This window comes from Saccopteryx bilineata, chromosome 7, assembly GCF_036850765.1.
Source record: "Saccopteryx bilineata isolate mSacBil1 chromosome 7, mSacBil1_pri_phased_curated, whole genome shotgun sequence".
Lineage (NCBI taxonomy): Eukaryota > Metazoa > Chordata > Mammalia > Chiroptera > Emballonuridae > Saccopteryx > Saccopteryx bilineata.
The window spans coordinates 26,857,543-26,884,915 of record NC_089496.1 but is presented as its reverse complement, the minus strand read 5'-3'; the positions used below and the strand labels follow the sequence as shown (position 1 = coordinate 26,884,915).

At 44.0% G+C, this 27,373-nt stretch overlaps 1 protein-coding gene across 1 annotated transcript in view; it reads left to right on the top strand.

Annotated features, from left to right (window-relative positions):
• The first annotated feature begins 543 nt into the window (after nucleotides 1–543).
• The window catches only part of SLC25A13 (solute carrier family 25 member 13), a 192,660-nt gene continuing 165,830 nt past the window's right edge, over nucleotides 544–27,373 (top strand). The window contains exons 1-2 of the mRNA XM_066238405.1: nucleotides 544–685; nucleotides 27,072–27,125. Of these exons, the coding sequence (XP_066094502.1) occupies nucleotides 671–685; nucleotides 27,072–27,125 (69 nt within the window). The 5' untranslated portion in view covers nucleotides 544–670. The remainder of the gene's footprint in view (nucleotides 686–27,071; nucleotides 27,126–27,373) is intronic.

Genomic DNA, 27,373 nt, shown 5'->3' with positions numbered 1-27,373 from the left:
AATAAAGTACCCTTACAAGTATATGATCAGCAAATACATCCACCTGTTTAGTACCTAAGAGTTTACCAGATTTGACCCAAAGTAGGATTGCTAGAAAAATGACTTGGCTATCTTCCCTTAGACTGTCCAATGTTTTAGGGTCCAGCACATGACAGTGCAGAATGGAGCCCCTTTGAAAGGAAACCGACAAGGAAAAACTGGTTAAACATGTGACCCAATGTGGTTCTCAACTTCCCTATCCTGTGTACCCTCCCGTAAATCTTGAGGACCCTGGAGTAGCCGCTGGTGCCAGCTTCGGCCCCTGTGAGGCCACCTGACCAAAAAGGACGGGCTGGCATCCCGCCACCATCACTCGGCCCAAAGTCACCGCTCTTGGACAACTCGGCTGGGGTCACGTGCCCGCATCCAGTCCACCGCCCGCGGACCCTGGCCCGCCCCAGCCGCAGGGCAGAGGCCACCGGATCACGCGCGCCGCAGCGGCCCGGGATGGCCCAGCCAATGGGCTGGCGACGCCCGCATGACCCGCGCGGGAGGGAGGGCGTGGGGAGGCAGGCTGGGCGCGCACACCGCCGGGCCGAATCGCCGCCTCCTGGACGGGAAGTGAGCAGCCCGAGCCGCAGGGCCAACGCGCAGGTGAGAGGGACCGCAGTGGCCGCACACGGGGCGCAGCATGGCGGCCGCCAAGGTAAGCGTCAGCCCGTTGCCCGGGGGAGCGCGCGGCCCGATGGCGCCCGGGGGCGCGGCAGGCTCGGGCTCTCACGTGCTCTGTGGATGCTACTGGGAAAGCACAGAGAAAGGAGCGCGGGCGGCTGTTCCACCTTGCAGCCGCGGACGGAGGGGATGATCGCACCCCCGGGCAGCACGGGCGGCCCGTGCGGGGACCGAGGCCCCATCTTGCTGCAGAAACTTTGCAGGCTGGATTCTCCCACTTGGCCCGGGAGCGGAGTCGGTGCCGGAGCGGAGCCGGGCGGGCTGAGCTAACGCCATAGAGGAGAAGCGGGTGCGCCCGGAGCGGGGGGAGCCTGGGGTCTGCATGTCCCCTGGGCCACCCCAGTGCGCTCCTGCTCCTGACACCGGTTGTAGTTGACCTAGGCTTCTCCTTCCCGGGGACACAGTTGGTACTGAAGCCTGATCCTCTTAGGTTTCAAAGGCTCCGCCCTCCCGCGGGCGGAGAAGTCACCTTGACTTCCGTTTTGGAGATGGCTTAGGAGAGGTGGCCTGCGCGAGTCTGCGGACAGACTCCAGAGGACCCCTCCTCCCCCCACCCCTCGCTCCAACCTTTCTAATCCTTCTCGCCGCTCTCCCCATCTGACAACACTTACATACCGGCCTCTGAGCGTTTGAGAGCTTCTTTTTAGAAATGACAGAACCGATTGTCCGGGGAGCCTGTAAGTCCTGTGAAGTTCTACTTAAAAGGAATTCTGCGTAATGTGAATCATTCACTCACCCGGAGGAAAGGCAGCTCCGACAGCTTGACCTTTCCTCTTTCACCATTTCTTGAAACCTGGACACCATTTCAGTCTCTTTGGACTCCATTTCAACTTTTCTGGCAAAATACCATATTTAGTCCCAATCACTTGAATCATTGGAATTTATTGCTTTTAATTCTAAGTTCAGGAAGGCAGTCCTTTAATCAAGCCTATACAACTTCTTAGCTCATTTTAAGTGCGGTGAACTTAAATGTACTCAACATTTCAAACATTTGTCCTTAATCAAAACTCTGTGATAACCCTCAAGAGGAAAACATGGCCAACACATCATATTCCTATTTATTCAAGCAAACTAATCACATTTGCAATGGAAATTGTAAGCAGACAAATATATTTAAATGCTGTTCTATGACTTAAGTTCCTTCAGGCTCCCCAAATCTGCATGCTTCTTCATATTCCCAGACTATGTGGCCTAAGTTACCTTCCTTTTTTCTGTAATCACTCCATGTTCTGTCCTCAGGAGTGTGTTGTGGGTGTGTGTGCAAGTGTGTTGTGTGTGAACAAGCGGTTATATATAACATTTTCAGGTAGATTCTTTGAGGATCACTGGGATTCGTTTTTGGAAGCTGCGCTAACCCTTTCAAACCCAATTGCCCTTGACCATTTCTTTGCGTTAAATTTGCATGCAATCAGAGTATAAGGCTTGGTATGAATTAGTTCTCTCCAGGGAGTTCTTCCTGGGAGTAGGTTCCCATACTTTTACATATGCTGATGAGTTAAATAATTTTTCTTATTTTGGAGGTTAAGTAATTGAAGAATATGCGTATAATTGGAGTATAAGACTGATTAGTATGAAGTAAAACAAGTGGCATAGAAGCAGGTTTAACTTCTGGGTTGCATTTTTATTAAACTGTCACATCATATCAATAAGTGCAGTTGAATTTTAGCCAAGCAGTGAGAGTCGGAGAAGATGGAAACCTTTCATTTTTACTCTTTAGGAACTTGCATTTTTTGTTTTTTTAAATTTATTTAAACTTACCTCTTTTCAGGATTTTTGATGGCTCACATCATAGATGCATATATTTGCAATCCAATGAGACACCAAAATGTAGTCAGAGTAGATGAGAAAAACAGTATAAACGGAAAATAAGATGAAGTCAGACTTAAGGTTAGTGGAAAATATGGATTACTTGCTAGAGATGACTGAATTTTCTAGCAACCAGAGCAAAGCAGTGAGGTCAGCTACTTGGAAGGGAGGTCTCCTTGTACTGCAGTCTGAGGGCATTGTTTCCACACGTCCTTTTACACGCTGTGAGTGAACTCCACTACACACTACCTCTTGACCACAAATATGTGCCTGTGTGTTCCATAAGGCCGTTTCTTATAATGTCCATTATTGTGGCTCAAGGGCAGTATAGTAAATGAAGTCTTAAAAGGGCCCAAGATGAGCTGTGCTGGTGTACTTGAGTTCAGGCGTGCCCCTTACTTAATTGCCTTTGGGTACTGTCCTTGTTGGGTGATGCTGTCAGCTGCTGGTCAGTGGTGAGCAGGCCAAGTTCATGGCCCTGCTTTTTGCTTCTTCCTGAAGCACATATGTTCTTGCAGGTTTCTGTGTTGAACACAGAGGCATAAACTTAACATTCTCATCTGGGGTAGGATTGATATTCCCTCTTAAAACATGGAGAGAAGCTCACTTTGATGGAGAGTCTAAGCCAGGGGTCCTCAAACTATGGCCAGTGGGCCGCATGCAGCCCCCTGAGGCCATTTATCCGGCCCCTACCGCACTTACGGAAGAGGCACCTCTTTCATTGGTGGTCAGTGAGAGGAGCATAGTTCCCATTGAAATACTGGTCAGTTTGTTGATTTAAATTTACTTGTTCTTTATTTTAAATATTGTATTTGTTCCCGTTTTGTTTTTTTACTTTAAAATAATGTATGTGCAGTGCGCATAGGGATTTGTTCATAGTTTTTTTTATCCAGCCCTCCAATGGTCTGAGGGACAATGAACTGGTCCCCTGTGTAAAAAGTTTGGGGACCCCTGGTCTAAGCAACTGGGCCAACAGTCTGGAACTCAACAATTGTAGGTGGATGCCAGCACTCACTATGGTGAATTGTTGACTGTTGAAGCAGATTTGTTATTTTCTGGATGAACCTAGCAACAACTAGCAGTTTCTTGATCTCTTGACCATTTATTCTTAGTTTCCTTGGTCTTTTATACATTTAGATGTTACTAATTATTCATTATCTCTCATTAAATAGGAAGGCTGAAAATCTAATCTTTGCTTTTCGTTTAGTTTTCTGCATGAAGAGTAATACTTAAAGATGCAAGAGGTGTGTTTTGTATTTTTTCATGAAGTCACATTGATCTAAAACTCTTGGTGTTCTGAGATGAACAGGAAAGGCTTCCCTCCTCCAGCTGTCTACTTGTGTAAGAATAACCCTGGTTCCCCCCCTGTTAGATGGTACGTGGTTTGCCTGTACTGTTAGTGTTGTTTTGAGTATTTCTTTTAAAAACTTCCAAACACTGCCCTGTATGTGTTAAAATGAAAATGAGCTTTTAAAATTATATTATATATACACCACAAAAGATGTGCTTTTAAAAAGTAGTAGTGGAGGGATTATCTTCTCCTTACTTTCTGCCCCTTTTTGGTTGTGGGGAACATTCCCTCTTGGTCATTGGTTGAGTTTATAAATTCCGAAGGATGAACGTAAACTAGCTCAAACTGTTAAAAGTCAGGGAATGCTCTCCTGAGTTCAGGCATGAGAAATGTTCAGATGTAAAACTGGACATGGACCAATAGTTTGGGTGAAATTAGCCTAGAACTAAAGGAAAGAAATTCAGGACAAAGTAAAGCACTAATAACATAGGCATACCTCGGAGATATTGTGGGTTCGCTTCTAGACCACTGCAGTAAAGCAAGTCACCATCTTTTCACTGATGGAGGGTTTTGCCTTCATTTTGTTTGTTTGTTTGTTTTTTAAATGCAATATCTGTGAAGCACAATAAAATGAAATGCAATAAAATGAATTATGCCTGTAATGGAAATTTGTTCTTTAGGACTAGTACATTTCATATTGATACTCTATTCTTGAATGAGTTGTTAACCATCATCACTGATTCATTTCAAGTTGTGTATTGAGTTCTTTCTAATGTTCCAAATGGGACATTGCTTTTTGTACTCTCAGAGGCTAGGGGTCCTCAGTGCATTGTTGTCAAAGGGACAGGTATAAAAACTTGGATGCCTGGGTCTTACCCAGAGGTTCTGATCTCATTAGACTTCAGCGTGGCCTAAAAGCTCCCTGTGGAATCAAATGTGCTCCAAGGCCACTGTGCTCGGCCGTTCTGTGTTCTCAGTCGATTCTCTGATGGCTCCTTCTTGGGATAAGGAAGAACGCAGCAAGATAAGTGAAGTCACTGGTGTACTAATTAAAAGGAAGGATATGTAGGGGTCCATAGAAGTTCTCTTTTTCCTTGACAATTTTATTTCAGTCCTTCTGCCTGTATCCCCTTGGTACTAAGGTATTACACTTTTCCTAGAATATAGGTTTTCTCACCAAATTGATTGGAAGCTCGTTCTGTGTCCTGTGATTTCAGTAGATCACAGGAGGTGCCCAAGGAGGGAAATGTTGCAAAGAACAATTCTGGTCTTGCAGCCTTTGCCCTGACTCGTTTGATGTAGTCTGTGTTCCCCAGGTGGGTCACATAGCTTCACAAGTGCTGGCCAGCAGATACAGAAGTTGGGACTGGGAAGGGTTGAAAGTCAATGTGTAGTATAAGGGAATCAGAGAGTAAGTCTTTTTGGATATTGAGTTCTGATTGCTGGAGAAGCTCGGACTCCTGCTTTTTCTGACCTTTTGTCCAATGACCAGCCTCTGCTTCTGTTGAGTTCTTAAATGGTATCATTCTTTCTGGTGTTCTCCACTGTTTGTTAGGCCTGCTGAACGTGGTTCCTTCCTGCTCTCCTGCTTCTTAGGCACCTATTCTTCCTGCCATGTTTTCTTGGTCTCCTTGGTGGGGTCTTGTAGTAGAGGAATGTGTGAACCTGCAGATAGGTCTTGGTTCTGCTCGGAAGTCAGGAGGATGTGTCTCGTCACAGCGATGTAATTTCCTTAGCAAAATATTTAAAAGCAACTGAACAACCTCATCCCCCCACCCCCCTATTTTTTAATGGCCTGTTTAACCAGTACTTCTTGTTGGGTCAGACTGACCCAGTCAATGCCGGCTTTGGTCTGTTAGCTCAGAATTACTCCCAGTGTCTGATTTGTAGAGTGGTGGTCTGGTATGTTGATTGTAAACCTTTAAAAGATAGAGTACGCATACTCACAATTTTCTTTGGAAATTTGCTGGGTGGTTGCATGAGTGAAAATAGGACCGGATGGTTTTATTTGACTTTAGGTGCTGACAACATAGCAAAGTAGGCAGTGTTGAAATTTTTAGCAATTCATCCTAAGTAAACCACTCTATTTAATGACTGTTATTAGGCTGGTTGCTTTGTCTTGATTTTCACATGTAGTCACAGCTTCCACATGTTACCCATGAAAACTATTGACATGAGTCAGATATTTCAAGATACACTTAAGAGTGTTATGGTAAAACATCTTTTGCATAAGACTTGTGTAGTACAGTTTGTAAGAAAATTGTAAGTGTAGAAAATATAAGTAAATGTAGAGGAGGAGAAAGTTTTCCTCAACCCACGTAGAGTCTCTGGCTGGGTCTGAAAATTAAACTGACAAAGACAAAGTAACAGGCGAAAAAGCATACCAATTGCGTTGAATTTTTACAACTACATGGGAACCTTCACAAGCGAGTGAAGACCTGGAAGAAGTGATCAGAGCAGGAAGTTCTTATTCCTTTTAGACCAGTGGTCCCCAACCTTTTTTGGGCCACGGACCGGTTTAATGTCAGGAAATATTTTCACGGACCGGCCTTTAGGGTGGGACAGATAAATGCACAAAATAAAATTATGCGACCGGCGTAAAAACTGTGGTATTTTAAAATATAATTGTCAAACTTATGAGATAAGCGTCAAGAGTTAGTCTTAGATGGATGTAACAGAGGGAATCAGGTCATTTTTTAAAAATAAAACATCATTTAGACTTAAATATAAATAAAATGGAAATAATGTAAGTTATTTATTCTTTCTCTGCAGACCAGTACTAAATAGCCCATGGACCGGTCCCGGTCCGTGGCCCGGGGGTTGGGGACCACTGTTTTAGACCAATAAACAATAGTTCTGTGAGGAATTGACAAGACAAAGGGATTTAGGTTAGGGATAGCAAATGGTGAAAAGGTAACTAGAAAGATAATTAGCTTAACATTTGTTTGTACAGATCCCTTGGCCTCCAGTTGCCCATCTCTGATACTAAGAATGTCTTTCCTCCTCCTGATCCAGAAGGGTTCCCTTAACCTGAGAGTTTTATAACCAGTTTCAGAGCAAGAGGTGCACTGGTTGTTGGGGGGAGGTCACAGTGACCTTGCTGCTTCCGCTGCTTTCTCAGATTCCTTCAGCTTAAGATATTCAGTATGCCCAAGTGCTCTGTTTGGGGTAGTGTGTCCAGAACCCTGTCATAAGCCGGATCCGATCAGGCTTGTAGCCCCAGGTGCGTATTCAGTATTTTCCTTGAGGTAGACATGTGATTTGCATATGTCTGATCCTGGCCGCAGCTGTGGGCTGAGCTGCGGAGGACCCCCGACCGTTCCGTCAGCTCAGAACTGATTTCTTATGTGGGAAGAGGCTTTGAGAACTTTTTATTTTTTTACTCAGTAGTTCTGGGTTATTGAAAGAGCCCTGGACTAGAAGGCATCAGAACCTGGGTTATAGGCTCACTGATGGCGAAAACCCGGGCCAGTCTAACTTCTTTGACTGCCTACGGAAAACAGGGCCCACCTATGCCATCTGTGATGAGCAGGGGAAATATAACATATAAAAGCACTTTGGGAATTATGAAGTGCTATAGGACTATCAAGAGATACCTGTTGGAGACTGTGAGACATTTGTACCTAACTGAAAACTAGGGGACATAGATACTATTTGACCTACCTGAACAAAACGTGGTGTGCTGTTCCTCTACCACAATGCTTCAGTCATCAGATTCTCTGCGTGTTCTTCCTGGCTCCTTGTACTGGAAGTTTTGGTCCTGGGACCAGCAGCGCTGGTTTTACTTGGGAGCTTGTTAGAATTGCAGCATCTTTTGACTCACTTCAGGGCAAAGATTCTGTTGTATCAGAACCTGCATTCTTAACTCGATCCCCTGGGGTTGGTATGTGCATTAAGTTTGAAGACTGTTGGTCTGGAACTCTCATTCCTCTGCCATTAAATGGAGCTGCACTTTCTAAATTAAGGGTGCAGCCCTTTTTGACTTGGTTGTCAATCAGTCCGACTTTTTTGCAGAGTTACATACATAGTGACAAAATTCAGTATAAATTTTTGGAGTTTGGGGCTCCGTTTGATCCCACATTGGGGTCGGGGTGTTATTTTGGATCATATCTCTGGATTGTTCTTTAAGGGAATGTCTGACCATACAGGAGCTGTGCTTTTCTCCGTTTCTTTACCGCCCGCCCACACTTCACGTTCCTGAAGTGGAATTTATGCCGGTTCTTTTGTTTGGCATTATCTCCTAAAAGGTACCAGTGACCTCAGTTCTAACGCTGTTAGCCTGTCCTTATTATTTTCGACCTTATGGGACCTGGGTCCTACCTCTTCCTGAACACCCAACATCATCTTTCATGATGCCCCTATGATGGGCTCTTAACTCTCATATTCCGCCTCTATTCTCCTTTGCAATCTTTTCTCATCCTTCTGCTTCTCCCTGTAATGTTGGCATGCCCCGGTCCCGGCCCAAGACCCTCTTCCCCCGAAGGGTGATGGCTCCATCCTCACTGCTCTAGGTGTCAGCCTCCTGTTTCAGCTGTTGGTTGAAATCTCCACTTGCTCATCTCAAAGACATTTCAAACCCTGCTCACCTAGAACTGAGTTCCTCTTCTCCGCCAGGCTTCACTTCCAGCCTGCAGCTTAGTTTTCCTCAGTACCTGTTGAGGGCATCCAGGAGAGACATTGGCAAGAATCTGGATGTGGACCAAGAGATGGGTCAGTTAAACCTTCTTCTTCCCTGAGCAGGTGTGTCCTTGCCTATCTCTCCCATTGATGTTCAGGTTGTCCTTACTTTTTCGCTACAACATTGCCATAGCTTCTGGGCTGGTCTTGCCTTTGGTCTCTTCCCTGCACTTCCTGCTGCTCCATTCTGCCCGGAACTGTCAAAGAAGCGTCTAAGATTGGCTCTTGTTGCCATGTTAGTAACAGTGTTTCAAAAAAATACATTCTAAGGTGTTTTTGTTACCAGTCATCAGCCAGCTCCTATACTAAGTGCTGGGCTAAACTGTTGGACTTGTCTTCAGGAACCCCCAGTCTACAGGGATTAAAGGAACCAGATAATATGAAGACCCAAGCTTTATTATTTGATCTTAATAGTCACCTACAAGGCAGCAGGGGAAGTGTTGTAACCTCTTTTGACAGAGAAACTTAACAGGAGCTTACATTTATAGAACGCTTATAAAAGCCAAGCACTGTTCTAGGCACTCTGTATTTGAAATAATTTAATCTTCCTAACACTCCTATCACTTGTAGTGCTGAATTGTCTCAAATATACAGATGAGAAAACTGATTTACACAAAGTGGGTCAGTCTCTTGAGATTAAGTGACTTGTGCAAGGTCACACTGTTTCTACATGGCAGAGCCATGGTTTGAACACAGGCAGCCTGGCTCTAGGGTTCATACGCATAACCACTGGACGGCACTGCCCTCTTTAATTTACCTGGCTACACAGTGTGGATTCATGTTGCGTACAGAATGCAATTGAATCTCCAGCGTGCTAAGGCCTCTTTGGCCTTGGCTGTTGTCGAACACTCGTTCCCTTCTCTTGTCCTTCCCAGCAGTTTGTGAATGGGACCTATTCAACCTCTGTTCACATTCCTTGCTATAAAGCTATAGCAACAGTGTAGCAGAAGAAAGAGGAGCCTGCCTGTGTGTTCAACTCGAGTTGTCAGAGATAAGAATGGTTTAAGAAAACGGTTTTTAGTTCTGTTTCCCCATTCCTTGAAGCACCTGTAAAGATGTTAAAAGCCCATGTCCTAAGTGTATAGTTTTTACAGTTGGTTTGTTCTAACCAAGATTCAGACCCAGTCCACACATGGCCTTTGGTTGGTATGTATTTTAAATCTTGCTGCCTGGGTCATGCACCTGACTTGAAAGGCTGGTGCTACGTCAGCTCTAGTATCTGACTGCCAGGCCCACTGGCAGGAAGGACCTTCCGGCCCTGTGCAGGCCACACTTAATTCCTTGCAGGCTGAGGCTGACTCTGTTGGTTCTTCCAGCTCAGTTCCCGAAGTGAGAGCTCAGCCCCTGTTCTCTTTTAGGTGCTGCTTGAGGACTTTTGTGGTCCATTTCTGATTTTCTCCAGCAGTTTGAGAAGAGCTTAGTCTTGACCTTTGCCCAATTTTCTATGAGGTTGTTGGCCTTCTCATATTGATTTGTGTCTAAGCGCACTTTAAAAATTTAAGAACCTTGGCCCTCTGTCCTATCTGTTACACATTTTTTTTTTTTTTTTTTGCAGTTGATGTTTGACTGGTTCATACTCACTTTTAATTAAAAAAATTTATTTTATATATTATTCCTTTTCTTTAACAAATACTGGGTTTTCTGTCATATTTAAACATGGCTTCCCCACTTAATATTACATTAAAAAAATACTCTTGTGTTTTCCCACCATTTATTAGCCTCTCCCTCTTTTTAAATCTTGTATCTGATTATCTGCAGTTATATTGATATTAGGTGAAAGGTCAGGAAACCAGTTCAGTTTGTGCCGTTGTGTTCAACCCCAGGAGGTCACGCACCTTCACTGATGACACATCATCGGCTCAGGTTCATCGAAGGAAATCTGATTAGCAGTTTGCAAAGCCACGAGAGCCTCCCCTCGGGCTCAGCTGGCCGCTGGTGACTGGGTTAGTGGGGCTGCCGGGACTATGGCAAGGCCACAAGTCCCTGGGAAGCAAGGCCCTGCTCACTGTCCCCTGAGTTATGTTCCTTTCATTCAGCCCCCACTCCCCATTCTCTCTCTCTCCCAGGTGCGAAGAGAGGAGAGGAGGAGGTCACAGTGATGGGTAGCGATGGAGCGCGAGTTGAAACATCCAGTCGCAAACCCTATAAAATAGGTACAAAGCGTATATTATTCTAGGAGGGGAATCTGGTTGAAGAATCTGGAAGATCTTTCTTGAGGAGCTGGCATTTGACTTGGGCCTTTTAAGAATAGCAGCAGTTTTTAAACTTCTCATTGTGGAATTTTTTTCTAATGTGCACATGTAGAAGACTGTCGTGAACACTCACATCCTTCTGTAGCTAGTTGTAGTAATTATCAGTTTGTAGCCAGTATTGATTCATTTGTACCACACCTCCTTCTTCCTTCCGTCCCGATTTCTTTCAAAGCAAATCTCCAACATTGGATCATTGTATCTGTAAATATCAGTAAGTATCTCTAAAACATTTTTAAATGCACAACCAAAATATCATTATTGCACCAAAAAAAATGTCAGTGATTTTTCAGTATGATCAAGTATTAATTCTATCCACTTCTTACACATTTCCCCTACTGCCTTATAATTTATAAAACCAGTTTTTTGCATTGTCATCTAAATAAGGCCTAGGCATTGCAACTGGTTGATGTGTCTGAATTTTCTTTTCATCTCTTGGTTCTCTGCTCTCTCTCACGCCCTCTCTCTTTTCCTCTGAAAGCTAGTACAATGTGGTTGAAATCATGGACTCTGTGTCCAGATTGCGGCTCTGGGCAAGTTACCAACCTCTCTGTACCTCAGTGTTCTCACGTGCCTTTCTAGGGCATAGTTGTATTTACCTTCTGGGCTATTAGGACAGTTGATGTGCTCATGTTTATAAAGCTCAGAGCTGGGCCTGGGACATAGTAAGGTTTACAGAAGTGGGACCTATGGCTTTGGAACCAGAGAAGTTGCTCAGAATGATGTCACAAGTCCATGTGCTGTGGAGAGGGGTGGAGGGGGCTCACTCCAGTAAAGCTGCAGTCTTTGGGATGAATTCTGGCTGTTCACAGGGCTCCTGCTCTTTTACCTTTGGCTTCCTCCAGGGTTTTTGACTCTTCTCCAGGTATTTAATGTTGATGCACAGCAGAATTAGGAACAGGTAGGTACTATTCAGTGGAAGCAACTTTTCTATTGCCTTTTGATCGGCTGCTTTGCCTTCATTTATTAAGTTAGCTGTTCTCTCTCCGAAGCCATTTTAACTTTCTGTGGCATTATCTGGGCTCCAGCGACTTGTGATCTCCTAAGTAGAACCTTTCAGCACTTTATAAATATGTCATATACTTTTTATATTCCTTTGTTCCCCATCAGGAACATACATCCCAATCTTCAGAACAGCACAATTTTTATTCATTTAAGGAACAGTAGTAATTTGACACTTGCTAATATGTAACAAATTATGTTGGGAGCGGTAATTACAAATGCAGCTGGTTCCTAATTATACTGCAACCTTGATGCTGTAAAAGAAAAAATTGAAACAAAGTTCAGCATATAATACTGGAGAATAATAGTCTGCATTAGGCAGGTCTGCCTTCTACTGAACTGCTGGCATTTATGTTCATAATCCCAGATCAAAAAGACTATTTTAAATCTATTTTAGATAATCCCCTTCACGATTGCAACAAAAAAAATAAAATACCTAGGAATAAACATAACAAAGAACGTAAAGGACCTATATAATGAAAATTACAAAGCATTGTTAAGGGAAATCGAAAAAGATACAATGAGATGGAAAAATATTCCTTGTTCTTGGATAGGAAGAATAAATATAATCAAAATGGCCATATTACCCAAAGCAATATACAAATTTAATGCAATTCCCATCAAAATCCCTATGAGATTTTTTAAAGAAATGGAACAAAAAATCATCAGATTTATATGGAACTATAAAAAACCCCGAATAGCCAAAACAATCCTAAGGAAAAAGAATGAAGCTGGGGGCATTACAATACCTGACTTTAAACTATATTGTAGGGCCACGATAATCAAAACAGCATGGTATTGGCAAAAAAATAGACACTCAGACCAATGGAACAGAATAGAAAGCCCAGAAATAAAACCACATATATATGGTCAAATAATCTTTGATAAAGGGGCCAACAACACACAATGGGGAAAAGAAAGCTTCTTCAACAAATGGTGCTGGGAAAACTGGAAAGCCACATGCAAAAGAATGAAACTCGACTACAGCCTGTCCCCGTGTACTAAAATTAATTCAAAATGGATCAAAGACCTAAATATAAGACCTGAAACAATAAAGTACATAGAAGAAGACATAGGTACTAAAATCATGGACCTGGGTTTTAAAGAACATTTTATGAACTTGACTCCAATGGCAAGAGAAGTGAAGGCAAAGATAAATGAATGGGACTACATCAGAATTAAAAGTTTTTGCTCAGCAAGAGAAACTGATATCAAAATAAACAGACAGCCAACTATATGGGAACTGATATTTTCAAACGACAGCTCAGATAAGGGCCTAATATCCAAAATTTACAAAGAACTCATAAAACTCAACAACAAACAAACAAGCAATCCAATAAAAAAATGGGAAGAGGACATGAACAGACACTTCTCCCAGGAAGAGATACAAATGGCCAACAGATATATGAAAAGATGCTCAGCTTCATTAGTTATTAGAGAAATGCAAATCAAAACTACAATGAGATACCACCTCACTCCTGTTAGATTAGCTATTATCAACAAGACGGGTAATAGCAAATGTTGGAGAGGCTGTGGAGAAAAAGGAACCCTCATTCACTGTTGGTGGGACTGTAAAGTAGTACAACCATTATGGAGAAAGTATGGTGGTTCCTCAAAAAACTGCAAATAGAACTACCTTATGACCCAGCAATCCCTCTACTGGGTATATACCCCAAAACCTCAGAAACATTGATACGTGAAGACACATGTAGCCCCATGTTCATTGCAGCACTGTTCACAGTGGCCAAGACATGGAAACAACCAAAAAGCCCTTCAATAGAAGACTGTATAAAGAAGATGTGGCACATATACACTATGGAATACTACTCAGCCATAAGAAATGATGACATCAGATCATTTACAGCAAAATGGTGGGATCTTGATAACATTATAAGGAGTGAAATAAGCAAATCAGAAAAAAACAAGAACTACATGATTCCATACATTGGTGGAACATAAAAATGAGACTAAGAGACATGGACAAGAGTGTGGTGGTTACCAAGGGTGGGGGGGGAGGGAGGACATGGGAGGGAGGGAGGGAGAGAGTTAGGGGGAGGGGGAGGGGCACAGAGAACTAGATAGAGGGTGACGGAGGACAATCTGACTTTGGGCGAGGGGTTTGCAACATAATTTGATGACAAAATAACCTAGACATGTTTTCTTTGAATATATGTACCCTGATTTATTAATGTCATCCCATTACCATTAATAAAAATTTATTAGAAAAAAAAAATAAATCTATTTTAGCTTTCCGCTGAAGTGTTGTTCAGTGTAGCACGATGCATAAGGCACCTTAAAGTCTCCATCTTTGCTTGCCAAATTTTTGACACATCCTCCAAGTATTATTAGTGTCAAAACGAGCTGGGCCATATTGTATTTTGGGCTCTGTGATATACTGCTGCTCGCTTAAGACTAAGTGGCTTAAATGCCTTAGTTTCTTCATCTGAAAAATGGGGATATTCATGATTCTTCGCCTTAAAGTTTTAGTGATCTTCCCTTCCCTTCCCTTCCCTTCCCTTCCCTTCCCTTCCCTTCCCTTCCCTTCCCTCCCCTCCCCTCCCCTCCCCTCCCCTCCCCTTCCCTCCCCTTCCCTCCCCTCCCTTCCTCTTTCTTTCTTTCTTTCTTTCTTTCTTTCTTTCTTTCTTTCTTTCTTTCTTTCTTTCATTAAGTGAGAGGTGGGGAGGCAGAGAGACAGAGTTCTGCATGCACCCTGACCAGGGTCTACCTGGCAAGCCCACTAGGGGGGCAATGCTCTGCCCATCTGGGGCCGTGGCTCATTGCTCAGCAACCGAGCTATTTTAGCGCCTGAGGCGAGACCATGGTGCCATCCTCAGCACTGGAGCCAACTTGCTTGAATGAGCCATGGCTGTGGGAGAGGGAGGGGGAGGGAGGGAGGGAGGGAGGGAGAGAGAGAGAGAGAGAGAGAGAGAGAGTGTGTGTGTGTGTCAGGAGACTGGGGAAGAGATGGAGAAGCTGATGGTCACTTCTCCTGTATGTCCTGACTGGGAATCGAACCCTGGACTTCCACATGCCTGACCGACACTCTACCACTGAGTCAACTGGCCAGGGTTCTGTTTCAGTGATTTTTAAATATCATGTATAAAGCCATTAACATTATGCCTTGCCTCACAGCAAGAGTCCAGTAAAAGTTAGCTGGTCAGTGTTAATTGCTATAATCAATAACGAATGATCCGGCTTCAAAGACTTTGCCTCCATGACCCCTGACCCCAGCAGAATTATGATCTTAGTTCTGCAACCACTGTACTTGTGAAACATGTATCACCACACACTTTGTACCAACCACTTGTTGATAAGTCCATCCTCCTCCCTGCAGGGCCAGGTCTCTGGCTTATTTGCATCGTCTCCTAGTGCCTGGCACTGGGCCTACCACATCATAAGCTTCCCAAAGGCCACTGTGTTGCATGAATGAGCAAGTGGAGCAGCACCGTCTACGGCAGTGGTTCACAGCTGGGGTTGGGGTATTTTTGCCTCCAAGGGCAAAAATGTTTGGCAGTGTCACATCTGACGGGGCGGGGTGGTAGTGGTTGACTACTGGCTCCTAGTGAATAAAGTCCAGGGTTGTTACTAAAAATATCCTACAAGACACCAGACAGCCGCGTACAGCAGAGAATGATCTGACCCATAATGTCAGTAGGGCCAAGGTTGAGATGATGTCTATACCCTCATCTGCTTCTCAGCGCTGGTCTGAGGCAGTGACTGCTGGGGTAATGTGCTGTGGGACAGGGCTGGGCTCGGAGCAGATCATCCTGTGTGGCCTGCAGTGTTCTCCAGTGTAAAGGAAGAGAATCCAAACTGCTCTAAGGGTTCTCAGAAGGAAAGGGAGATGTATATAGGTGTGTGCCTACTGCAGCCTGATCAAGTTCATCCTGATAGTCCTGGCTATCCATGATCTTTTTTTTTTTAATAGACTTTGTTTTAGATTCACAGCAAAATTAAAAGGAAGGTTCAGAGATTTCCCATCTACCACCTGCCCGCACATATTCCTAGTCCACCCCTTTATCAGTGCCCATCAGAGTGATACATTTGTTATAATTGACGATTTACACGGACACATCATTAATACCCACAGCCTATGGTCGATGGCTTTGAACTCATTTTATAATGCTGTGTGTCCATGTAGATCACGAGTTTAGAAATCCTCTGGACACTGCCCGGTCTCCTTCTCTCTACCCTAACCCTGTCAACCACTGATCTTTTCCTGCCTTTTCCAGAATGTCATATAGTTGGAATCACGTGAATGTAGCCTTTACAGAGTGGCTTCTTTTATTTAGTAATAGGCATTTAAGTTTCCTCCATGTTTTTTTCATGGCTTGATAGCTCATTTCTTTTTAGGGCTCAATAATATTTCATTATCTGGAGTTACCAGTTTGTCTAGGCATTCATTGACTGAAAGACATCTTGACATTTGTGAATAAAGCAGTTATGAACATCTGTGCAGGTGTTTGTGTGGAGATAAGTTTTCAACTCCTTTGGGTAAATACAAAGAAGTATAAATGCTGGATCGTATGGTAAGAGTGTGTTTAGTTTTGTGAGAAACTTCCAGTCTGTCTTCTAGAATAGCTGTACCATTTTGCATTCCCACCAGCAATGTATAGACTTCCTGTTGCTGCAGTGTTGTCACCAGCATTTGGTGTCATCAGTGTTCCCGATTTTGGCCATTGTAATAGTTGTGTAGTGTTCTAATCTGTAATTCCCTGAATGCATATGACAGGGAGCATCTGTTCATATGCTTATTTGCTATCTATATATTTGATGAGCTTTCTGTTAAGGTCATTGGATCATTTTTTAAATTAGGTTGTTTTCTTATTGTTGAGTTTGAAGAGTTCTTTGTATAGTTTGGATAACAGTCTTTTATTTGCTATTTTTTTGCAAATGTTTTTCCCAGTCTTTGGCTTATCTTTTCATTCTCTTGTTAATGTCTTTCACAGAACTTTCTATTTTAATGAAGTCTAGTTTATCAGTTCTTTCTTTCATGAATCATGCCTTTGGTGTCATATTTAAAACGTCGTTGCCAAATTCAAGGCAATCTAGTTTTTCTACTGTGTCTTCTTTTTGCATTTTAGCTCTGTGATCTGAATTTAGGCCAGTGGTGCCACAGTTCTTGGGTATTCTGTTCTGTTTGTTTTGTTCCCAGTCTTTTTCTCTTTGCTTTCCAGTTTGGGAGATTTCTCTCACAGTATCCTGAATCTCAGAGACTCTCCTCAGCCACGCCCAGTCTGCCACGTTCCTCAGGGGCATTCTTCATTACTGGTTCAATACTGTTGACCTCTAGCATTTCTTTTTGGTTCTTTCTTAGAATTACCATCTTTCTATTTGCATTGCCCATGTGTCCCGGAATGCTGTCTCCTTTATCCAGTAGAGCCCTTAGCACATTAATCCTAGTTGTTTTTTTGGGTTTTTTTTCTGAAGCTGGAAACGGGGAGAGACAGTCAGACAGACTCCCGCATGCGCCGGACCGGGATCCACCCGGCACGCCCACCAGGGGCTACGCTTTGCCCACCAGGGGGCGATGCTCTGCCCCTCCGGGGCGTCGCTCTGCCGCGACCAGAGCCACTCTAGCGCCTGGGGCAGAGGCCAAGGAGCCATCCCCAGCGCCCGGGCCATCTTTGCTCCAATGGAGCCTCGGCTGCAGGAGGGGAAGAGAGAGACAGAGAGGAAGGAGGGGGGGGTGGAGAAGCAAATGGGCGCTTCTCCTATGTGCCCTGGCCGGGAATCGAACCCGGGTCCCCCGCACGCCAGGCCGACGCTCTACCGCTGAGCCAACCGGCCAGGGCCAATCCTAATTGTTTTAAATTTCTGGTCTGATCATTTCAGCATTCCTGCCATATTTGAGTCTGAGTTTGGTGCTTGCTTTATCTCTTCAAATTGTGTATTTTGCCGCTTGGTGTGCCTTATAATTTTTCTCAGTAGGTAGACATGATGCACTGGGTAGAAGAGGCCTCGGGTGGTGTGGTGGTGGGGGCAGAGGAGGAGGTGTTCTGTGCTCCGGTGATCCGGTGTCCGCGCCAGAGCCTGTGTCCCCGGATGGCATACTTCACAAGTGTTTCTCAGTTTTTCTTCCCTTTAGGTGGGAGCAGGTTGGAGGAGTCTGGAGTTCAGTATTTCCCTTCCTTCTGGTCAGTTGGGCTCTGATGAATCCCCAGCAAGTTAGGCTGTGATTAACTAATTTCTCGTGAGGGCAGACCCTGGTGTACAGAACAGAATGGTGTGACGGATTTCAATCTGGCTCTTTCCTCTCCTCCTGCTGGAAGAACAAGATGTTCCTTTCTCTGATTATTCTCTGCAGAACCAGTTGGAGTTCCAGGAGGCAAAACTCACAAAAATGAGGGGAATCCCCATTATCTGGGTTTCCCTAGACAAATTTTGAAATCTCTATCTTGTCCACACTTGAGCTTCTAGCAATTCGTCATTTGCAAGTCAGGTTTTCCTACCCTGACACTTCTTCCCACGCAGGTTTTAGTTCATGGGTTTTTGCTCTGGTCAGCTGATTCTCCAGTTTTGGCTTACTGTCTCTTTAATTTGGGGAGCAGTGGCTTTCCTGGTGACATGACTTTTCTGAAGGATGTAGGGAGAGTTGTTGATTTTTTAATTTCTCAGCTTTTTTACTTGTTAAGACAGAACAGCAACTTGTAGGCTCCTTTCAGCTGGGCTGGGAACCAGAAGTCTCCGCATCATCAGTTTGCCTGAGTTTTCGGTAGTGAAGGAAATCCCACGCGCTGAGGCCTGCCTACCAGACTGGGTGAGTCAGAGTTCAGTTCCCGCCTGGCCTCGCAGCCAGGACAAAGGCGCATGATCGGGCGCTGCCAATGAGACGCTCACGTGCGACTTCGCCTTGGAAGGGAGCAAGGTGGGGAAGCAGCTTGTGCGTGACGTTTCCATGGCAGCTGACCTGACAGGGAGCCCAGGCAACCTGCTTTTGTTGTGAGATCTGAGGTAGATTTCTCAGCAAGTGATTCTGGGATAGTTTTAGGTATCACTGGTGGAAGCTTATCCTCAAGCTGACTTCCTGAGGCTTTCTAACAAGACTGTGAGCATCCAATAAAATTTTAACAAATTGTTTTCTTCTTAGCTTGTCATCAGTACTGCTTATCTCTAAGTTGAATACATGCTGGACCTCCTCGCCTTTCATTCGTATTTGGGATTAGAAATATCACCTAGCTGCGTTCTCATCTTCCATCTTTTTAGGGTAGTGAATAATCACTACCAACATTATCTATCACTTTAGGATTCACAAGGCATTTTTTCTTCATTCTAATTGGTCCTCAGGATAACTTTATGAAATAGATAAGTAGATTTTTGACATTTTTCTCATCTTATAGGTAAGGAAAGTAAAACTCAGAAATGTTAACTGACTTGTGCAAAGTCAGCAAGTTAGCACACTGGGACCCGAGTATCGAAAGCTGGGGATGTCTTACTTAAGATGAGGAAGCATCTTCAACTGTCTCTGTAAGAAGTTAAAAATAGAAACAAAAAAAAAATGTCTATTTCAGAAAAACTCATACTGTCTCCTGTCAAATTATTATGTTTGGGAACATTTACTGGAATATTAGCTTTAGCTTAATAATAATAATAAAGTCTAAAATCAGTGTGTTTAAATATTTTTTGGCATAACAGAACACACAGCTAAAATACCGCCATTCATTTCTTAACTGTTACACTCTTCTTAATATCAGAATTTTCATGGTGGTGGCTTTATAGTTTGTTTAATATTTGTCTACAGTAGCGCAGAGTTAAATCCAACATGTTTCACAACCTACTGAATCCTTTTGATAAACACCTCCAGCAGCCCCAGAATGACCTGCTTGTGTAATTACTCAGTGGGTTAACATTTGTGATGTCTGGCGTTTTGTAAGTCAACTGTTGAGTGATAGGAACTTTTGGTGTGGGTTACACAAAAATATTGTGGTTTGAAGAATGCTTGACATGGCATCTTGTCTGTATACTAATTTATATTTCAGTAACTTTTCTTATAATTACCACGTCTTTCTTAGAACTTAGGGAAACTGTAGGATGAGGAATGAGTAACTCAGTGAATTCAATAAAAAATTATTTTTCTTAAATTTGATGAGACACCTCTTTCTTGCTTTGTCTCACGTTAATGGTAACTCTGTGGTTTTGAGGAATTCCAAACTTAACTTTGGCAATTACTGATTGTATCAGTCAAGATTCAATTGCAGAGAACAGAATCCACTCCGGCTGAGTTAAGGAGAGGGAGATTTATTACAGGGTATTAAATGGTTTACAGAATTAGTTGGGAAGGTGAAGAAACAGACTTTAGATTGAGTTCCCAGGAACGAGCTAGAGCCTCAAAGCGGAGCGGTTTCATGACTGCAGTTGCCTCCTGTGCAGTCATGAAACCAGCGGCTGAATGGGCAGTGTTTCAGAACCATGTTGCCACTGGCATGGGCAGGAGGTTGCTACAGGAAAATCAGGCACTTCAAACCGTGGTGCTTGTTAAGAAACAGCAGAAGTGTGGCCCTTAACTTTTAAAATTTTTTGCCTTCCAAAACTTGGCTTCCAAATCCTACCTAGCTTCATCTGGTGGACAGCATCTAGACCAGTGGTTTTCATCCTCCGGTCAGCAGACCGTTGCTGGCCGCCAGAAATTTTGTGCCAGTCTGTGAATGAATTAACTACCCTGATGTTGTGTGAAGATTATAGAGGGTGGTTAACTTTTTATGCAAAATTTCTAGTGGACCAGCAGCAGTTCACCGGCAGGCGGTTGAAACCCCTGGTCTAGACCACATAGCTGCAAGGGAATCTGGGTACTGTAGTGTTAACCTTTTAGTCCAGGGATCCCCAAACTTTTTACACAGGGGGCCAATGGCCCTCAGACCATTGGAGGGCCAGACTATAAAAAAAACTATGAACAAATCCCTATGCACACTGCACATATCTTATTGTAAAGTAAAAAAACAAAACGGGAACAAATACAATATTTAAAATAAAGAACAAGTAAATTTAAATCAACAAACTGACCAGTATTTCAATGGGAACTATGGGCCTGCTTTTGGCCAATGAGATGGTCAATGTCTGCTTCCATATTTGTCACTGCTAGCTGTAACAAGTGATATGACGCGCTTCCGGAGCCGTGACGCATGCGTCCCGCGTCACTGGAAGTAGTACTGTATGTGAGCAACGCTGTGCTTTGCGGCGCCGCCAGATACATTACTCCAGGATGCAGATGCATCCTGTGCTCCTCTCACTGACCACCAGTGAAAGAGGTGCCCCTTCCGGAAGTGCAGCAGGGGCCGGATAAATGGCCTTGGGGCCGCATGCGCCCGTGGGCCGCAGTTTGGGGACCTCTGTTTTAGTCTTTGCAGTACATGAAGATATGTGGAAGAAACTTCTAAGTCAGTGATTCTCAAACTTTCTAATGCTGTGACCCCACAATACAGTTCCTCATGTTGCAGTGACCCCAAACCAAAAAGTAATTTTGGTGGCTACTTCATAACTGTATTTTTGCTACAGTTATGATTCAGAATGTAAATACCTGATATGCATTATGTATTTTCCGATGGCTTTAGGCGACCCCACTGGGGTCGTGACCCACAGGTTGAGAACCGCTATTCTAAGTGGTTAGGTCACGTGCAGTGGTACTTTCCATTAGACTTGTGGTCTACCGTCTACACTTTCTCCCACAGGTACAGAAGACCATGCAGGAATATTTCTCCCTCCACCTCCTTTTATTGCTTGGCACTGCATGCCTGCATGTGTGTACGTGTGTATTCTTCTCCACCCCCTCCCACACAACACACAGAGTAGCCTGCTTTTGATGAGCTGTCTCTTCTGATTTTATTTCATATCTAAGGTAAATAATGACTTCATGACAGTGGAGTTTTCAGTGTAAGCCTGTGCTTGTCTTGGTTTTCAGACCGTGCAGGTTTGGGAGAATGTTGGGGGAAGTATTGCTGATTGAAGGCTGTGCTGTGTAGGTGGTGAAGGAGCAAGCTTAGGTGAGAACCTGGGGTTCTGTCTTAGTGGCTCCAACCCAGCTAAACACTATAATCTCTTGGGGAAGCTGTAGAGGTACCCTTACTCAACTGGGCTCTGGCAGGGTCTGTGCAATGATAAAATCTAAAAGCCCCTCAGGTGACCTGTGTATGCAGCTGGGCTGGGAATCTTGGTTCTAATGAAACGGAATTGGACATTAGCTAATACTGTGGTTCTTTTCTTATTCTTATTATATTTGATTGATTTTGAGAGAAAGAGAGAGAGAGAGAGAGAAACATTCATTTGTTTTTCCGTTTAGTTGTGCGTTCCCTGGTTGCTCCCCATAATCTACAATCTTGGCATTTCTGGATGATGCTTTAACTGACTGAGCAACCGGCCAGGGCCTTAACACTGTGGGTCATCAACTTGAAAGTCACCAGGATCAACTGGAAGGCTTGTTAAATCATAGACGTACGGGCCCCACCCTGAGTCTCTGGTCTGGGGTGCATATGAGAATTTGCATTTCTAAAAATTCTGATGGCCCATTGACTACATTTTGAGAACCACTGGTCTGAAGGGAGCTACCTATTTTCACTGTAAAGATCAGACCTCTACTCACCTGGAAGAACTTCTTTAATCAATGTTTTTGGAGCATCTACTTAGTTTCCATTCTTTGCCAGAGCTGGGAATGTGGAGAGGTAAGGAACCATTGAGATCATGGTCTTCCATCTCTAGATCCACCCAACGTAAGAGAAGAGCTTTTCTTTACACTTTCATCTTCAAATTAGTATTTCTCTTATGTAGGTAGGTGTTTTTATGTTCTTCCCCATCACCCTCTGTTAGACCTCGTGACTATTTAGAGTACACAATTCTGTATTATTGTGACGTGTTAAAGTAATGAGCCTACAATGGTGGCTTCATTCCAGTGCAGTAATCCCAGCTTTAAAAATACTTCTGCGTATAGAAAAACCTTTCCCAGTGTCCTCCTTTTTTTGGCTGCTGTAATTCATATTAAAATAAGACTGAATTTATTTGTCCTTAAAGATATCTTTCTAGCCCTGGCCGGTTGGCTCAGCGGTAGAGCGTCGGCCTAGCGTGCGGAGGACCCGGGTTCGATTCCCGGCCAGGGCACACAGGAGAAGCGCCCATTTGCTTCTCCACCCTCCGCCGCGCTTTCCTCTCTGTCTCTCTCTTCCCCTCCCACAGCCAAGGCTCCATTGGAGCAAAGATGGCCCGGGCGCTGGGGATGGCTCTGTGGCCTCTGCCTCAGGCGCTAGAGTGAGTGGCTCTGGTCGCAACATGGCGACACCCAGGATGGGCAGAGCATCGCCCCCTGGTGGGCAGAGCGTTGTCCCTGGTGGGCGTGCCGGGTGGATCCCGGTCGGGCGCATGCGGGAGTCTGTCTGACTGTCTCTCCCTGTTTCCAGCTTCAGAAAAATGAAAAAAAAAAAAAGATATCTTTCTAGTTCTCCTTGCCATGTTTCCCAGTACCCTCATTGAAATTATGTTATTGTTGGCTAGGTTTGTTTTCTTTTTAATCTAGGATGACCCTAGATCCCTGATGGCGAACCTTTTCATAAAACCGCCCACTTTTGCAGTGCTGGTCAACCTGGTCTCTCCCGCCCACTAGTGGGCGGTCTAGCTTTCATGGTGGGTGGTAGTGGAGCAACCAAATGGCACCGTTATTGGCCCACCATGAAAGCTGGACCATCTGGGGCGTCGCTCAGTTGCAACCAGAGCCATTCTAGCGCCTGAGGCAGAGGCCACAGAGCCATCCCCAGCACCCGGGCCAACTTTGCTCCAATAGAGCCTTGGCTGCAGGAGGGGAAGAGAGAGACAGAGAGGAAGGAGAGGGGGAGCGGTGGAGAAGCAAATGGACGCTTCTCCTGTGTGCCCTGGCCGGGAATTGAACCCGGGACTCCCGAACGCCAGGCCGACGCTCTACCACTTAGCCAACCTGCCAGGGCCATCAGCCCATTAGATTTTAAGACTGGTAGCTATAAACATTTACATGCTATTAGTATATGAGAAAAAATATATGACAATGAAAGTCTGTCTTCTGAAAACAATGTCAAGTTCGCTGAATCTTCTAAACTAAAGCTTGCCAAGTCGTGCACACTGTACACGCTGAGCAGCTGTTCTGCATTGGCTTCAACACAGAAGTGAACCTTTCTGTGGTTCCCTCTTTCCAGCTCATCGAACTTCCTGGGTGTTAGTTTTGTCACCAGGTAGAATCCATCTCAGTCTATCTTGTCTTCAGTGAAGCCATGTAAGTGTTCTTTTCCGAAAATGACACCAAAACGACAATGTAAGAATGGGAAGTAGGCCTGACCTGTGGTGGTGCAGTGGATAAAGCGTCGACCTGGGAACCCTGAGGTTGCCGGTTCAAAACCCTGCACTTGTCTGGTCAAGGCACATATGGGAGTTGATGCTTCCTGCTCTTCCCCCCTTTCTCTCTCTCCCTCTATCCTCTCTAAAATGAATAATAATAATAATAATAATAATAATAAAGAATGGGAGGTAGAAGAAGAAATGGAAATTCTGAATGGCCACAGAGCATTGGGGAAATAATGGAATTAGTGCAAAGGGGAGACCCAGGAGGCTGCTAGCAATTTTCCTGACTCCCTTCCCTATTTTGCTGTAGTTATTTGTGCTTCTGCAGACTAGGCCCAGGACCTAATACACATTTCAGTGGGCCTTGGCGAAATTACATGGTGGTCATTCATTATGTGCTATACCTAGAACTTTGGGTCTGTTTTCCAGAAGTAGCATTTGATGGGGCTAGGATAGCAGATGGAACAGTGAGTTAGGGCCTCCGTGCTTGTGTAGAGCTGTGTGCCTGTTTCTAAGACCCATCAGCTGCTTTCCCTTCTCTCCTACTGATTTCTCTGTTCTCAAGTGATGAGCCGGGGTACTCAGCATTTAGACGTTTCTAGGGGTAAGCATGAATATAGACACCTTTGGATACATAATTCAAGTTATTTAAACTTACTGAGTACTTGAATTGTTGAGGGGGTTTGGTGCTAAGTACTTTTTGTAATGGTCTCCTGTCACCCCTCTAACCATGGGGACTTCCTGCTTTATAGATGAGGAAAGTGAGACTGAGAGTCAGGGAAGGTTGCTCGAGGTCACACAGCTGGTAAGTTTAGAGGTGGGCTTGCCCCCCAGTCGAGGGTGGTCTGGCACTGAAGCCGTGCTCCTAGTCTCAGCACTGGGTGGACACTACACACTGGTGGTGGTTGGAGAAATTGGGAACATCTGGGATTCTTGGCAAGTAGTGTATCATGTCAGTGGGTAGAGTAAGTTATCATCAGTGTGAAGCTGTAGGTAATGCGGATCAGTGGGGAGATCAACAGTAAAAGATGGAAGATTTGGGATCTGCTTTCAAACATTCAGAAATGTAAGTACAAATTGGTGCTTAATCTTCCTTTGGGGGAAATGTTTGACCCTTTCTGAGTCTTGGTTCCCCTTTCTGTAAAGTGAGGACCATCACATGCTCTCGCTGGAGTCTCAGGTTTGCTGTGAGGCTCCAGTGAGCACACAGTCATGGTTTGAAAACTATCAAGTGTTCTGTACACATTAGGCGGCGTGATTTACAAGTGTTGAGTCACCACGTGGATTGTTTTCTCCTGTGTCCGACACTCTGGGAGAGTTACAAAGTGAAAGCTTTGTCTCTTTCTCTCACAGAGGTGTGTAGTCCTGGAGGTGAGCACTGAAGGTGCGTGTTGGGGCCAATAAGTCAAAGAAAGCTGTGGGAATTTAGAGCAGGAGCATTGCCCAGGCAAGGCTTTATGGCAAAGTGAATTAATTAGAGTTTAGAGGATGTGGTATTCAGATGGAGCAAGAATAGTTCACTTTGTGGAGACGTTCCTTTGCTTTCAAAAGGAAAACCAACTAAGTACCCAGGGTCACCATATGCCTTTTAACAAATGTTACTTATGTACTGTCTTGCGATGTGGAACTTGAAGGGAATTTCTTTGCTCTTAAAAGAGGAGGATGGAGGCACTTTTATGCTGTCTCTTCTTTCCCGTGGCGTTCGTTCTGTTCCACTTTCTCAGAATACAGACCCGGAAGGAGGGAGTCTTCCGCGGCAACCTTTAGGTTAGCAGTATCATCCGTCTGAGGTTGGTTAGCAGGCTGTTTTATTTTCCCTCCTTAATTGAACAGCAAAGAACACTAACTAATTCAGCATTTTTTAAAAAGATCACAAATACTTGTGGATAAAAATAGCACTGGTGTTTATAAGTACTCAGCTGAAATTAAAAGAGTTATCAGTCTTGCTTTGGGAAGCAAGGTGACCAACCACTGATTCTGAAAGAGTACTTCTCTCATTCCAGTGATTAGTTAATAAAATTATTCCTGACAGTGGTGGGCAAAGCAGCTCAGGCAGTTACATATTTAGAGACAGAGAACCCATTGTCCAAAGATCTCAGAAGAGTTTGCAAACACACAGAAGGGATTTAGAACAATTTGCATAAATCTCCCCGTGGATAGCAACATGGCTCCAGTATTGGGGGGGTTCCAGGAACTCCTCCTTGGCTATATCATGGGGTGACGCTGAACTTGGTGAGAATTCAGTCTCATGACGGTTTTGCCAGCAGGATTGGATGATGGGACGCTGAATAAGCCCACTGTTTGGTTCCACATAAGGACTCTTTTGTGTTGGCCTGGGGTAGCCATGTTCAAGTTTGTCTTGCTTTTTCCCAGTGATGTTTTTGGACTTTGTGGGCTGGAGAATTAAGCACAACACCTATTCTGAGCTAATCTGTCAAATTTCGCTCTTGAAAGGTTACCATAACCCCTTTATTTCTACAGTGTGGAGAATAATAGTCATACCTTTGGAGACCTTTGTCTTCTTAAATTAAAAGGAGGAGACTTTGCTTGGCATGCCCAGATAGGTAGGCATTCATGCCTGTTCCTGGTAGAACTGTGGGAAGTAAATCCCTTCTGCTTGTTAATGTGATTTGCCTTGTTCACTAACTTCTTTAAGAACTATCTTCTCTTGCATAGTTAATAAACAGATGGTACTTTAATATTTAGTATTCCCCTATGAAAGGGTATGGGTCATTCGGGAGTATAGTTTTAAAATACCAGGTGATTCAACTTTTTATTTTCTTTTTGAAAGGAAAAAAAAGCTATACATTAAACATTACATATTAGGAACTTTACTGGTTACTTGCCCAAAATGTTAGTGTTCTATAAGCCACATGGGGAGTCTAATTTAAAATTCAGGGGGTAGTTTTTATACTGCGGGAATTTGCTGTTTTAAGTACCACAATGAAATCCACTAATTTCTGACCTGGAGTTTATTTTCTTCTAGTCGCTAGCCTGATTTCTCAGCTTTGTTCTAATAATATAAACGTTTTTATGTTTATTTATAGGTGGCTTTAACCAAGAGGGCCGATCCAGCAGAGCTTAGAACAATATTTTTGAAGGTCAGTATAAAGGAACCTATTTTGTTGCTTATTTGATTTGTGTTCTATAACTTTTAAAGATTTTTTTTCAAACACCTCTTTATTTCATTGTTATAGTTTTTAAAAAATTCCCAAACTATCTTTACTTAAGATGTATGAAAGAGCCCTGGCTGGTTGGCTCAGTGGTAGAGCGTCGGCCTGGTGTGCGGAAGTCCCGGGTTCGATTCCCAGCCAGGGCACACAGGAGAGGCGCCCATCTGCTTCTCCAC